Source organism: Halichoerus grypus, chromosome 5, assembly GCF_964656455.1.
Source record: "Halichoerus grypus chromosome 5, mHalGry1.hap1.1, whole genome shotgun sequence".
Classification (NCBI taxonomy): domain Eukaryota; kingdom Metazoa; phylum Chordata; class Mammalia; order Carnivora; family Phocidae; genus Halichoerus; species Halichoerus grypus.
In genome coordinates, this window is record NC_135716.1 from 126,060,914 (window position 1) to 126,077,182 (window position 16,269).

Consider the following 16,269-nt stretch of genomic DNA (forward strand, 5'->3'; position numbering starts at 1 on the left):
TTGAAAACACCAAGAAAATTGATAACCTCTAGCCAGAATGACTAAGAAAAAAAAAGAGAGAATATTCAATTACCAACATCAAGAATAAGAATATATCACTGCAAACTTTACAAATATAAAAAGGATAATAAGGGGGTCATTAGGAACAATGTAATGCCAATAAATTCAACAAGTTGGGTGAAATGACAAATTCTTTGAAAGACACAATCTATGAAAGCTCATTCAACAAGAAAGAGGTAATCTGAATAGCACCATTATCTGTTTAATAAGGTGGATTTACAGTCGAAAACCTCCCTAGAAAGAAAATCCCACATTCTAATAGCTTCATTTGTGAATTCTACCAAACATTTAAGGGATAAATAAAACCAGTTCTACACAAACTGTTCTAGAAAGTTAAAGAGGAGGAATACTTTCAAATTCATGTTACGAATGTAATTAATTTTGTTCCAGACATCAGTTGTTTTTGGCTAATTCCCACTTGTATATATTGAATTATTATAAGGTATTTCAATTATTTAAGAAAACTTCTAGTTCTGTGCCTACCCAACAGCCAAAGCTTTTCCATCCGTCGGATGATGTTTTTATTATAAATGAACCTAAAGAGTGTTATCTCTACAATAAAGAAAGAGTTCGGAGGGCGCCTGGGTGGCTCAGTTGGTTAAGGGACTGCCTTCGGCTCGGGTCATGATCCTGGAGTCCCGGGATCGAGTCCCACATCGGGCTCCCTGCTCAGCGGGGAGTCTGCTTCTCCCTCTGACCCTCCTCCCTCTCATGCTCTCTGTCTCTCATTCTCTGTCTCGCAAATAAATAAAATCTTAAAAAAAAAAAAAAAAAAAGAAAGAGTTCAGAAACATAGATTTCAATGGATTTGCAAAGTAATCAAATTTTAAATCAAACTCTACTGATGTACAAAACTCTTTTCCTTTTTAAGCCTATGAGCAAAAATATGTGTGTATTTCATTAAAGTAAATATTTTTCAATTCACCTTAAAGAGAAGAATAAAAACCATCTATCACTTTTTTTACAGGATGTGCCTATAAGCACTAAGTATTTAATTTTGAAAAATATCCAAAGACACTGTTTCATCTTAAAGTTTAAGCATATTTGAAGGCTAATCAAACTTTACATAATGTTCACCTTTAAGAAGCACCCATAATCTTTGGATCTAAGATAATTTTTATCTAGTTATTTATTAAGCAAAAATTATAATCTAAGTTTTAAAAAGATTATAAACTTTTTAAGTAAATATTTGATTAATGAAAATATGCCAATTCCTCAATTTAGAAACTTTTAATTTTTACTATAACATAGAATAGGAAATTGGGAAAAAATGTTTCCTTTAAAAGGCATAAAAATGTTCCAGGTATTAATAATGAAGTACTTTTCCAAAATATTTATATTTTCCAATTGTTATATCACATTAAGACAAATTATATCATATAAAGTATAATAATATATAATATATACATACATACCGTGTCTTGCTTTGGAATTTGGACTAAAACAGAAAGAAGCTGCTCTGTATCAAGAAATCTTGATATAACTGAAACAAACAAAAAACATGTGCATTTAAACTTTGTGTTACAGTTCAAAATATAAACTATGTAAAGTATTATTCTCAAATAATAAAATAGAACAGTTCTACCTACAAACATTACTTGTTTTAATCGTCTTTATCTATCTTACATGTGTCAGGAATAAAACAATAAATTTTAACGGTCTTTTCTTAATTTTATTAGTTATAATCTGTCTTCAAAATCTGACACTGTTGATCACCCTTTCCTTCTAAAAACTTACTTCTCTGGCTTTTAGATGTTATTATAATTTTCTTCCCACCTTTTTGATCTGTAACTTTTCTTCCTGATACTTAAGATTAGTTTAAAAACCCAGTTCAACCACTAACCATGTAGCCTACCAGAATTTACCTATCTTCTCTGAACTTTGGTTGTTTTCATTTTTTAAATGTGGATAGTAACATCTACCTCCTAGGATTGTTGTGAGGAGTAAGTGAGATAATATATGTAAAGTACCTTGCACACACTAGAGCTCAAAACTGTTCTTTTGTTCTTCTCAACTCATTTTCCAGCTTAAAGTTTTCTACAAAAATAAATTCATAGATAATTGTAATCTATCCCTTTTAAATATCTCCAGTTTTTTTTTAATTTTGCCATTTAACAGACCTTTTAAGGATGAACTCATTTCCTCATACTTAAAATACAGTAAACTATAGTAACTGTTTCTTAATAACTCATGACTATTATCATCACTGAAACATGTGACCTCAAAGCTTTTGTGGAGACTTACTGATACTTTCACAAAATGGATCCAACCTGCTACACTGTAAAAAAAAAAAAAAACCAAAAAGACAAAAATTTTATGTCACTTTCTTCCTGTTCAACCTGCCAAGTATCTTGTGGTATTTTTCAGTTTGCCTACCTCTACAACTCTGTCCCTTTCTAATTTGCTGCTTCTACAGTAATTAGCTATATTAAAACTATGTTTAAAAATCACAGTAAATAGACTGTAATATAAATTATACTGTTCAATAAGACATAATACTATTGTGACATTTTACATGTGATTCCACTAACCAGACTCTCCTAAGCCCTCATATAAATTGGCCTCTTTCTTTTTTGGTCTCTTCTTCTTCCCTTCCCTAAGTCTATCATAACAACCAGAATAATGTTTCTAAAATAAGGGTTTGATCATATTACTCTCCTGATTTAAAATCATCAGCTCCCTATTATTTGCAGGATAAAATCCCAAATTTCTTACCATTATATAAAAGCCCTTCACAAGCTAGCCCCAATCCTCACTTCCTGCCATTCCTCAAGGCTTCAAATCATAAGTAACTACTGGCCATGCCTTAAATACAGCAAGCTCTTTCATATCAACATTAAATAAAACTGCAGAAGCTTATGTTAACTCTATCTTCCCCAACTTCCCAGAAAAACAAGTGTTCCCTAGAAAATAATGACTGCTCAAGATCACAGCCAATGGCACTCATATCAGATATTTATCCCAGCAACTACAACCAAAAAAACAGTGTTGTCGCCCTATGTGCATCAGCGTACCTTGCATAGGCATGTTCCCTTGTCTCAAATATCATTTCTAGGATTCTCCTGTTGTCAAAATCCTACCCATTTCCTTAATATAGAACTGAAATATTATCAGGGCACCCAGCTGGCTCAGTTGGCAAAGCATGCGACTCTTGATCTTGGGGTCATTAGTTCAAGCCCCACACTGAGTGCAGAGATTACATAAATAATAAATAAATGTAAAAAAAAAAAAAGAACTGAAATATTATCTGTGGATCCTGTGCTAATTATAAAAACAGGAAGGTAAGTCATATAAGGAGTCTGCTTCTCCCTCTCCCTCTGCCTGTCGCTCCCCCTGCTTGTGCTCTGTCAAATAAATAAATAAAATCTTTTTTTTTTTCTAAAGATTTTATTTATTTATTTGACAGAGAGAGACACAGCGAGAGAGGGAACACAAGCAGGGGGAGTGGGAGAGGGAGAAGCAGGCTTCCCGCCAAGCAGAGAGCCCGATGTGGGGCTCGATCCCAGGACCCTGGGATCATGACCTGAGCTGAAGGCAGACGCTTAACGACTGAGCCACCCAGGCGCCCCATAAATAAAATCTTTTTTAAAAATTAAAAAAAAAAAGAATGACTTCCAGGTATCTGGCTCAGTAGAGGTTGGATGTAGAGCTCTTCACTGAAATCAGGAAGACTGACTTAGAAGGGAAGATAGCACAGTTTGGGAACACTGAATTTGAAATGGTTGAGGAACATCTAAAAAGTGCTCAGTAGGCAATAAGATAGATGGGGCTAAAGGTCTGTAGAGATATCTGGGTATGAGATGTAGATCAGGAAGTCATGAATATGTGAGTGATAATTATAAAAGCAGGAAGGTAAGTCATATAAGAATATACAGGGTAAAAAGACAACCTAGGACGTATCTTTGAAGAGGCTTAGCATTTAGGGACTGAGCAAAGGAATAGAAACCTTAAAGAAGACTCAGAAGTCTTTTCCTTTTCCATGTGAAAGAAAGGACTCTGAAGTTTTTACTGTTACCTGGTCAATGACAGAGCTTTCTGAGGACATTCCAAGATTGTATACAGTCCTGAGGTCTATTTGGAAATCCATATAGATAACATTTCAAGGGAGATAACCAGTTGGTTCTGACTGGATATTCATGTAAACTTTTTTTTTATTATGTTAAATTAGCCAACATATAATACATCATTATTTTTTTTAATGTAGTGTTCAACGATTCATTAGTTGCATGTAACACCCAGTGCTCATCATATCACGTGCCCTCCTTAATACCCATCACCTGGCTACCCCACCCCCCCAACCCCCCTCCCTTCTGTAACCCTCAGTTTGTTTCCTGGAGTCCAGAGTCTCTCATGGTTTGTCTCCCTCTCTGATTTCTTCCCATTCAGTTTTCCCTCCCTTCCCCTATGGTCCTCTGTGCTATTCCTTATGTTCCACAAATAAGTGAAACCATATGATAATTGACGTTCTCTGCTTGACTTATTTCACTTAGCGTAATACCCTCCAGTTCCACCCATGTCCATGCAAATGGTAGGTATTCATCCTTTCTGATGGCTGAGTAATATTCCATTGTATATATGGACCACATCTTCTTTATCCATTCATCTGTTGAAGGACATCTTGGCTCCTTCCACAGTTTGGCTATTGCGGACATTGCTGCTATGAACATTGGGGTGAATGTGCCCCTTCTTTTCACTACATCTGTATCTTTGGGGTAAATACCTAGTGGTGCAATTGCGGGTTGTAGGGTAGCTCTATTTTTAACATCTTGAAGAACCACCATACTGCTTTCCAGAGTGGCTGTACCAGCTTGCATTCCCATCAAGAGTGTAAAAGGGTTCCCCTTTCTCCACATCCTCGCCAACATTTGTTGTTTCCTGTCATGTAAACTTTTTAAAGAAATGAGTTTCAGAGCAAAAAAGGAAGGAAAACTCCAAAGAAGTAGGAAGAAAATCAGGAGACTGTATAATTGCAAAAAAAAGAAAGACAGTAATTCAAAAATAAGAGATATTTAGCAGTATCATATAAGTTGGAGTTCAAATAAGAGAACTAATGTGTCCATTAAATTTAACAACAATGAACCTGTAGGTGACTGTCTTAGGCTGGGTTCTTCAGAAGCAGATCCTGACATGAGGACTGATGTGCAAGTGATTTATTAAGAATGTGCTTCCAGTGGGGCGCCTGGGTGGCTCAGTCGTTAAGCGTCTGCCTTTCGCTCAGGTCATGATCCCAGGGTCCTGGGATCGAGCCCCACATCGGGCTCCCTGCTCCATGGGAAGCCTGCTTCTCCCTCTCCCACTCCCCCTGCTTGTGTTCCCTCTCTCGCTGTGTCTTTCTCTGTCAAATAAATAAATAAAATCTTTAAAAAAAAAAAAAAAAAAAAGAATGTGCTTCCAGGGCGCCTGGGTGGCTCAGTTGGTTAAGCGACTGCCTTCGGCTCGGGTCATGATCCTGGAGTCCCGGGATCGAGTCCCGCATCGGGCTCCCTGCTCAGCGGGGAGTCTGCTTCTCCCTCTGATCTTCCCCCATCTAATACTCTCTCTCTCTGTCTCATTCTCTCTCTCAAATAAATAAATAAAATCTTTAAAAAAAAAAAAAAAAAAGAATGTGCTTCCAGGGGTATCTGGGTGGCTCAGTCGCTTAAGCATCCAACTCCTGATCTCAGCTCAGGTCTTGATCTCAGGGTTGTAAGTTCAAGCCCCACCCTGGGCTCCACAGGATGTGGAGTCTACTTAAGGAAAAAAAAGGTGTTTCCAAATTTAAGAAACAAAACAGATGAACACATGGGAGGGGGGGAAAAAGAGAGAGGGAAACCAACCATAAGAGATTCTTTTAAAGATTTTATTTATTTGAAAGAGAGACAGCACAAGCAGGGAGGGGCGGGGAGCAGCAGAGGGAGAGGGAGAAGCAGATTCCCCAGTGATGAGCAGGGAGCCTGATGCAGGGCTCCATCCCAGGACCCTGAAATCATTACCTGAGCTGAGGCAGACACCTAACCGACTGAGCCACCCAGGCACCCAAGGATTTTTTTTTTTTTTAGAGAGGGAGAAGCAGGCTCCCCACTGAGCAGGGAGCCCGATATGGGACTCAATCCCAGGACCCTGGGATCATGACCTGAGCTGAAGGCAGATGCTTAACTGACTGAGCCACCCAGGCGCCCCACCCAAGAGATTCTTAACCATAGAGAAAAACTGACGGTTCATGGAGGGAGGGAGGTGGGGGGATGGGCTAGATGGTGATGGGTATTAAAGAGGGCACTTGTGATGAGCACTGGGTGTTGTATGTAAGTGATGAATCACTGAATTCTACTCCTGAAACCAATATTGCACTATATGTTAACTAAAATTTAAATAATTTTTTTAAAAATATGCTTCCAAGAGAAAACAGGAAAAGAGAGAAGGATGGGGAAGGGAAAAAGACAAGCAAAAGTATAATTTCAGGCAAAATCCTATAGAAGGTAACTTCAACTGACCCTATAGAAGAATCCTGGACTTTAGGTTATATTCAGGGTTTTCACCAAACCAATATAAAAAGGGCAGGGTTTTATCTTATTGTGGTTTTGATTTGTATTCCCTGATGCCAAGAGATGTGGAGCATTTTTTCATGTGTCTATTGGCCATTTGGATGTCTTCTTTGGAGAAATGTCTGTTCATGTCTTCTGCCCATTTCTTGACTGGATTTTTTGGTTTTTGGGTGTTGAGTTTGATAAGTTCTTTAAAGATTTTGGATACTAGCCCTTTATCTGATAAGTCATTTGCAAATATCTTCTCCCATTTGTAGGTTGCCTTTTAGTTTTGTTGACTATTTCCTTTGCTGTGCAAAAGCTTTTTATCCTAATGAAGTCCCAATAGTTTTTTGTTTTCGTTTCCCTTGCCTTCAGAGACGTGTCTAGTAAGAAGTTACTGTGGTCGAGGTCAAAGAGGTTGCTGCCTGTGTTCTCCTCTAGGATTTTGATGGATTCCTGTCTCACATTTAGATCTTTCATCCATTTTGAGTGGGTGATGGGCATTAAGGAGGGCACTTGATGTAATGTAATACCCCAGTGGGATATTATATGCAACCGATGAATCACTAAATTCTACCCATGAAACTAATAATACAATATATGTTAACTAAATTGAATTTTAATAAAAATTTTTCAGAAAGAGCAGGGTTTTCATATTCCCACTTCATTCAGTGATTTAAGGGCTGCAAGGCACTTTTGGCACACTTCTTGAGAGCAAAATGCTCTAACAGTCTGGGGCCAGGATTCCAATGAGATTCCACGGGTGGGCCAGTAGAAGCAAAAGCCACACAGAGCAAGAAAAGGGGTACACAGAAAGGTAAAACAGACCCAAGAGGATCTTGACAAAGAACCAATAACATTTGCTACAGTAACCTTGACTAGAGGAATCTCACACAGTGAGCACAGAAACAAGACTGCAGCAGACTGAAATGTTGTGAAGAGAAGATAGTGACTACAGAAAATCTGTCTTTCAACCAGTTTACGTATGAATTGGGAGAAGAGAGAAATAAGGTGGTAGCTGGAGAAGGTAAAGTCCAGCGAGATTTTTTTTTTTTTTACAAAGATGGGAAAGACAGGAGGAAGAGAGAAAGGTATTAAAGATACAGGAGACAAATGAGTACAAAGACAGTATCCAGAACATAGGTGGAGCAGTTAGCTACAGGCAAGAGAAGGGCAACTGCATATTTAGTAGCAGAAAGTTTAAAAAGATGACAACTGTTGGAGTTTGACTAACATTGCATAATTAAATAACTTCATATTCTAGGCACTTATGTATAACATGGAAGGCCAGGTATAGGTCGGCCAAAAAGATGTTGCTGTGAACAAGAAAAGGATTACAATTAAAAATGTCCTCTTTGTGGGGCACCTGGCTGGCTTAGTCGGGGAACATGCAACTCTTGAGCTCAGGGCTGTGAGTTTGAACCCCATGCTGGGTGTAGAGATTACTAAAAAATAAACTTAAAAAAAATAATTTCTTTGTAGCTTGCTCAATGCCTCCTAGATTTTCATGTACCAGAACACCATGTGGAATGGTTGGGAGAGTAGGGGTATGAAAGACAGATCAAACTGCTAGGAACCAGGAATTGGTCTAGGAGTAGTACGTATCTACTGTCCTTCCACCTATAGATTTAAGAAGAGAACTGTATTGCCATGCGAGTGAACAAATAGCCAGATGCCAAAGGCAATTCTCTTACCTTATGTTATGGGGGTTGAATTGTGTCCCCAAAAAGATATTTTGAAGTCCTAAACCCTGGTATCTGAATGTGATCTTATTTGGAAATTAGATCTTTGCAGATGTAAGTTAAGATAATGTTATTAGGATGAGCCTTAATCCAATATGACTAGTATTCTTATAAAAAGACAATGTATTTTTTAATAATTTGTATTCATAAAATTAGATGATATTCATTTACCTGACTGAAGTCCAAAAAAGAGCTCCTCATCTTGAAGTAGTTCTTGAACACAATCTAATCTCATGTTAATGGTTTCAATATCAACTAGTGGTTCTAATATATTAGAACGAAGTCTTCTACTTCCTCCAGGAGTCTTAGTATAATTTAGAACACCAAAGAGTGTGTGATTATTCCTTTGAAAATACAAATTAGGAAAATTTCATTAAGTATACAAGGAAAAATCAAAAAAAGTTACCATTTAACTTCCTAAATAATCTTATAATCTACAGTAGTGATTCTCAAACTTTAATGTGCATACAAATCACACAGGGAATTCTAAGTCTGAGATGAGTAAGTCTGAGATGAGGCCTGAGAATATATATTTCAAATAAGATCCCAAGTACGCTATCAATGAACAAGGCTTTAATTAACAGTATCTTCTTGCATTTAGTTAATGACTTTTTTCATAGGTCAGCTGGAATATTCAGACTAATATAAAATGTTCTACTCCATGGCATTCCATCAATAATAGCAAGATAACAGTAATATATCTTTTACAGGGGAAAAGAGCTTTTACATTTAAAAAAGTGACTATTTAATATAATCGCTTTGTTCTAATTTAAGAAGTTAAGAGAATTACAAATAAAAGAGAAAGAAAATAATTTCAGGTACAGAAAGTGTTAAACAGAACAGGACTGCATAGAGAATGACCAGGAGGGTTGCTTTAGTTAAGTTGGTTGAGAGAGACCTATATATGCATTTGGTAGTTGAATTCAAAAGGTATCCATGCAAAGATGATGATGGGATGCAGATGATGGTGACAATGATGGTGAGCATAGGTAACATATATTGAACACTAAGTATGTGCCAGGAAATATTCTAAGCACTTTACATATATTAACTTATTTAATTCTAATAACCAGTGTGAAGTAGATGCTAGATTTAACCACATTTTACAAGGGAAGGAACTGAAGTGCAAAGAAATTAACTTACTTGTCTAAGATTTCCTAATAATTAAATAACAAGAAAAGAGTTATCAGTTAAAAAGGGCCAAGCAGAACAGTAATTTAAGCCCAGGAAGTCTTTTTGGATCTAGAACCAGAAAGAAGACCAAGTGTGATGGAACTCTGCAAGTGAAAGAAAATGGAGGGAGATGAAGAAGCTGACAGAGACCAGGACATAGAAGTCCTTGTAGGCCATGGTAAAGAGTCTGGACTCTATTCTAAATGTAATGGGAGCCACTGGAAGATTTTCAGCAGCAGAGTTCCAACATCTGATTTCTAGTTTAAAAGGATCACAGTCTGCCCACTAGATCAAGAATAGACTAAGTGTAGGAGGATAAAAAGAAGGCAGAGAAACAAGGTAGGGCTAATTATAGTAGTCCAGGCTAAAATGATGGAGGTATGGTTAGGATTGTAGCCTTGGAAATGGTAAGATGTGATCCAGAATTGGTATGTATTCTAAAGGTTGAGTCAAGGGGATTTACTAGTGGACTGAATCTGGGTTAAGAGAGGGTAGAAAACAAGAATGACTCTTAATTTAGTCATCGGACTAGCAGATTTTTGGTATATCAATTTTTTTTTAAGTAAACTTTACCCCCAATGTAGGGCTTGAAGTCACAACCTTGAGACCAAATATGCTCTACCAACTGAGCCAGCCAGGTGCCCTGGTATATCAATTTAAACAAATTTTTAGAGAACTACTCAAATCAAGTCCTGGTCAGGGGTGGGAGTAGAGTCATCACAGGCATTTACTTTTTGAGAACTGGGCTTCTACAGGAACCAAGGAAGTGAGCAGCATACCCAAACCTGCCATTTGCTATAGAAATCAAAGAGTCAAACTGCTCTGTGAACAGGTGACAAGTCTACAGAAGTGTTAGAGCTATTCAGATAGTTCAGCAGGTAGAATATCCATCTTTTAACCTGAAATTCTTTGCTTCAAGTCTATGAAAAGGCTTCTCAATTTCTCCTTTTCAACTGTAATATGAACTCCTAGAGGTCAAATATCCTATCATGTAATATATAGCTGGAACTCAAGCAATGTTTGACAATGATAATGATAAATAATGATGAACTATTAAATGTGACAAAGTATAAACACTTTGTAGTAATTACCAGCCTTGGTTATTGACTCTCTATGTTACTCTGTTATTATAACATAGAAAGTAAATGACAGAGTAATTTTTCCAAATAATATTATTTTAATCCTTTTTAAGTAGCAAGAAGAAAAAAAATCCTTATTGACTAAATTGAAAAGGAATAATAGCTACAATTAACTATAAATTCTTTAAGGTTGTAATTTTAGACCATCATTAGCCAATGGAACTGCAAAGGAACTGAGCCTACTATACTGAAAGATAACTAAAAGTATTACATATAGTACTACTCTTACTAAAAGTAGTATCAACAGTACCTAGATAGATTTAAACTGCTCTTGATGATTAGAGTATAAGTAATTAACAAAATTAGACAGCCTATGTTTCTAAGTTTGCAACAGCAAATAATGCCTGGCAATTTCACATAATGGAAAGTGAAGCCAAAATAAGAATATACAAAGTAATAGAGATATTTAAACAACTATGGCTCTAAATTTGCACTGAGCACCTTAAGGTTTCAATTGTCTAAAGTACTCTTTATTCCCTTCAATACTCTTAATACTAAAAATCATAACCATTTTAAGTTTATCCCTTTCATTGATGTCTAATGTTATATTTAATTACCAAAAGCTGATTATTTAACTACTCCAAGCTTACTTACTCCGAACTTGCACTTTACCAATCAGTAATATTAAATAGCTTTAGTTTCCTTGCACATACCATATTGTTATAATGAAAATCATGCTTTCAAGACTTACTGTCTTACCACCTTTTCTACTTCATCTGGATTACTTATATTTATGTTTATATTTCAAAACTTACCTCAGGTATTATCTCCTCTAGAAAGCCTTTCCTAACTACTTCCCTTTTACCCTTAACCCAAGCCAAATTAACTCTCTCTCTGCTATGATCCCATCATTTTTATGCAAATTTTATCACCATACTTAGTACATATTAATAATACTATGTGTTTCCACCTCTAGACTGAAATTCCTCATTAATTCTTTGTACCAAACCAACCCCGTATTAATGCATTTCTGCCTCACCATCACCATGTTGATTATATTATTTTCTATTAATGTGTTAATTCTAGTTGAAGTACCCTACTATGAAATCTATAAACACTGTGTGTGTGTCTGTCTGTGCCTCTCCCTATTTCTCTCTCTCTCTCATGCTCACCATTCATATTCCTGGTACTCTAACTAAAGTTAATAATAAGCCAGTAAAACCAGCAATCTAGTCATACACCATAGACCAAGTTGATTCAACTATTTTTACCTTCTCAAATAATTATATAGCCCCTTAAATTTCCTGTACTTGATGCTTTTAATAAAGCTGGTCATTCCAATTTTGTGGTAATCTGGATACAATTTCTTTTTATTGTGGTAAAACACACATAACATAAATTTTACCATTTTAATCATTTTAAGTACACAATTCAGTGTTGTTAGATACACCCACAAAATTGTACAACTGCCATTACCCATTTCCAGAACTTTTTCATCATCCCAAGCAGAAACTCTGAATCCACCAAACAGTAACTACCTACTCCCTACTGTTCCAAGTCCCTGATAATTTTTGTCTACTTTCTGTCTCTATGAATTTGCCTAGTCTAGGTATCTAAGTGGAATTATAAAATATTTTTCCTTTTGTGTTTGGCTTATTGCACTTAGTACAATGTCTTCAAGGTTCATACATCTTGTGGCATATATCAGAATTTCACTCATAAGGTTGAATGATATTCCATTGTACATTATGTATATACCTTATTTTGTTTATCTAGTCAGTCACTCATTGATGGGCATTTGGTTTATTTCCACTTTTTGGCTACTGTGAATAATGCTGCTGTGAACACTTGTGTGCAAGTATCTCTTTGAGTCTCTGCTTTCAATTCTTCTCGGTATGCGCACTTAGAAGTAGAATGCTGAATCATATGGTAATTCTATGTTTAACTTTTTTTGAGCAATCACCATACTGTTTCCAAAAATGACTGTATCATTTTATATTCTCATGATAAATGTACCAGGGTTCCAATTTCTCCACATCTTTGCCAATACTTATTTCCTACTTACTTGATAATAACCATCTTAATGAGTGTGAAGTAGTAACTGTGGGTTTTGATTTGCATTTCCATAATGACTGTGCTTATTGGCCATCTGGATATCTTCTTTGGAGCAATGTCCATTCAAGTCCTTTGCCTAGTTTTGAAATGGGTTGTTTTTTGTTGTTTCATACAAATATCTTTTTAAAATTTGACTTTGGTGAAACATCTGAGCAGTTCAGCAACAATGGTACAATGATTAAAGGTATGTTTATTCAATATTTCTATATCAAACAATTTACAGAAATGTAAAATAACTATTCATTAAAAAATAGGACATAATAAAATACACTGATATATTTTGTAAGAAAAAAATTTAGATGATCTTACCTACAGTCTTGATTATTAATTAGTAATTCAAGGTTTTGGGCTGATGATGAATCTATCATGGCTGTCTGTTCACTACCCTGGAAACAAATCTTCAGCGATTTTGGTGCATAAACTGAATTTTGAATAAATTCTACATATTTTAATAAAGCTGCAACAGCTGCAAGGCAGTAATACCTGAAAGGTGACCAATGACACTTCACTATAAATCTTTAGAATAAAACAAAGTATTGCTATAAAACATTTATTTCACCCTATTATTAGGAAAATTATAAATATTTGCATAGCACTGCTTAAATTCAAAGGGAAAAAGCACACCAGTGCTCTTTATTTTTTTTTCAGTGCTCTTTACTTTTGAAAACTAACAAAATAACCTCTAAAACATAAAAGTTGATAGACAATTTTCTGAAGTCTGACACTTAACAATTCCAATAAATCACAGGCTGGAAGACAATATTCAGTGGTAACTTGTGTCAATGTACCATTCTAAGAATTCAAATAATGTTGAAAAGGTCTGACAGAGTTAGAAGGTTCCTATGTATAGAAAAGTATGTTATGATCTTGGTGAGCTTAGTTACTGTGATTAACTGAATATACAACTAGTCCAACCTAGCTCAAAGAAAGTATCTATTTACTATGTTCTAAAAAATACCCTTTCTAGGGTGCCTGGGTGGCTCAGTCTGTTAAGCATCTGCCTTCGGCTCAGGTCATGATCTCAGGGTCCTGGGATAGAGCCCCACGTTGGGCTCCCTGCTCAGGGGGGAGTCTGCTTCTCCCTCTCTCTCTGCCTGCAGCTGCCCCTGCTTGTGTCCTCTATCAAATAAATAAAATCTTTTAAAAAAAATCCTTTTTAAAAATATCATTCCCTGTCCTAGCTAAATCTCTTAGGAGTACATGTATGAAATAACAGGACTACAGCTCGGTGTCTCACATTTCTAGGTTACTGTAGCTACTTGAGCAATTCACTCCAAAGTAAAGTGAGCAGCAACCATAATGGCAACAGATTATGACCAATTTGGAAAAATTCTATATAAATTAAGTTAGCAAAATATGCCTTGTATATAAATTTTAGTTAACTATTTTACTATTTCAATAATTATGGAGTATGTATTGTAAGTCAGGCACTTTTCTAGGGATACAGCAGAAAACAAAACAAACAAAAGACCTTGCCCTCATGGAACTCACACCACAGACTTATCATTTTCCTTAAGTCATAACTTACTTGGACTGAACCTCCATTAGGACAGTGCTGAATTCTGTTATGCATAACTGTTCAATGTACTCTAGTCCTTTTGTTTCATTGAAGTATTTCCTTTGGATAGTAGTAAAATTAACATTCTGAAAAGAAGTTTTAATTTCAAAATAAATTTTAAGTTTCATGCAGTTGCCCCAAAACTGCTTAGGTGGCTTCAATATCATATAAAGTTTATTTTTTATTATTTATTATTTTCCAGAGTTAAATAGGATATTTTCTTAATGATTTACAAAAAAAGAATGATTATCTATTTTACTAAGTGAATCATAGCAGTCTATAGCTCTTATTAGACCATATTCACATGACATTTAACTGAATGTGGTAGGTACAATAATAAAAAATAAACATGAGAGCCTCTGCCTTCTATTAACTTTATTCTACAGCAACATCACCACCCAGGTTTTACATTTGGTGTTACATATTCTACCATAATTGAGATAGAGTAGATCCTTATAATGTATTGGCTGCAGAGGAAGAAAATATCAATTCCAGCTACCAAATCTATGAGATGTTATATACATAAGGTGAATTTATTTAGAAGAAAAGGAGATAATGAAACTTTTTTAAAGGAGTAGGAAAAAAAGCATGAAGTTGTAGAGTAAAAGGTTTACCTCCTCTGAATAAAAACAATATGTAAGAAAGATAATATAATAACAATGGACTATGAAAGAGCTGTAAGACAGGGAAAAAAAAAATTCATGAGGAGATAGGGAATTTGTTATGCACCAAGACTGTTTTAAATTATCTCAGTTAATCTTCACAATAACTCTACGATGTAAGTCTTGTTTTAACTACATTTTTCTTACAAGTAAAATTCTAAAAAGTCAAGTAGTTTTTCTAACATCATACATTTGATACGTGCCAGAACTGAGACTTGAATTTAGACTTCTCTGGCTACAAAGTCTTTCCACTTCATAGTGCTTCTCTTCCAATGAAGGTTTTTTTTATGGTAAGTGTGGTAATAATGACAATAATAATAATACTGGTTTTTCCCCTCTGCTTATAATACTTTTACCCCAATACTTCTATGGCTCTGTCTCTCACTTCCTTTAGGGCTTTGCCCAAAAGTAACCTTAATCAATGAGGTCATTTCTCTAATTATGTTATATAAAATACCAATTCTCTAGGAGGTAGATTATTGTCCCTATTTTACTGATGAAAAAAACTTAAGTAACTTAACTTGCACAAGATCACGTAGAGTCAGGATCTGAAACAAGCACAGTCTGACTCCTCTATTCTTAAGCACTATGCCATACTGCCCTACATCTCAAGTGTAGTGAATATATGCTGTTTTTGCCTTTGAAGGACTCATCTATTTTACATTCCATGTGGGTTTGGTAACTGTCAATTATAGAGCTCTGTATCCCCACAGAAAGCAAATGACCAGGGATTAATCAATCATAGTGCTTCTACCCTGAGAAACAGTAATTAGTCTAATATGTGGGAGTATGAACAAAGCAGGACCCGTTAGGGTCCTTCCCTGGAATTTATATATGGACACTGGAAGAAAGAATATATTTTTTCTCTGAATTCGATAAGCTGAGATCACATCAATCTGTAGCCATCATAATTATCTTAAACCTCACAGAAGTAACCTACCTACAATTAAAAAAAAAAAAAAAAAAAAAAAAAAAAGGAGGGGCGCCTGGGTGGCTCAGTCGTTAAGCGTCTGCCTTTGGCTCAGGTCATGATCCCAGGGTTCTGGGATCGAGCCCCGCGTCGGGCTCCCTGCTCTGCGGGAAGCCTGCTTCTCCCTCTCCCACTCCCCCTGCTTGTGTTCCCTCTCTCGCTGTGTCTCTCTCTGTCAAAAAATTAATAAAATCTTTAAAAAAAAAAAAAAAAGGTAGATCAAGGGTGCCAAATCAAGTAAGTGGATGCCCTGTCATTTTCATTTTATGTATTAACTGTCCATTAGTTTAGGACTTGTATTTAGTGAGTACTTTAGGGTAAATATAAAGTTGTTCAAATTATTGTTCTCCAGAATGCTATTATAGAATGGATTTTAAATAAGGTAAGACTTGAATGTTACTATTGAG

At 35.8% G+C, this 16,269-nt stretch overlaps 1 protein-coding gene across 1 annotated transcript in view; it reads right to left on the reverse strand.

The window, feature by feature from the left end:
• Positions 1-16,269, reverse strand: part of MSH4 (mutS homolog 4) — a 91,343-nt gene that overhangs the window by 57,627 nt on the left and 17,447 nt on the right. The window contains exons 5-8 of the mRNA XM_078071729.1: positions 14,201-14,316; positions 12,982-13,155; positions 8,477-8,649; positions 1,476-1,543 (exon numbers count right to left, since the gene is read on the reverse strand). Coding sequence (XP_077927855.1) covers positions 1,476-1,543; positions 8,477-8,649; positions 12,982-13,155; positions 14,201-14,316 — 531 coding nt within the window. The remainder of the gene's footprint in view (positions 1-1,475; positions 1,544-8,476; positions 8,650-12,981; positions 13,156-14,200; positions 14,317-16,269) is intronic.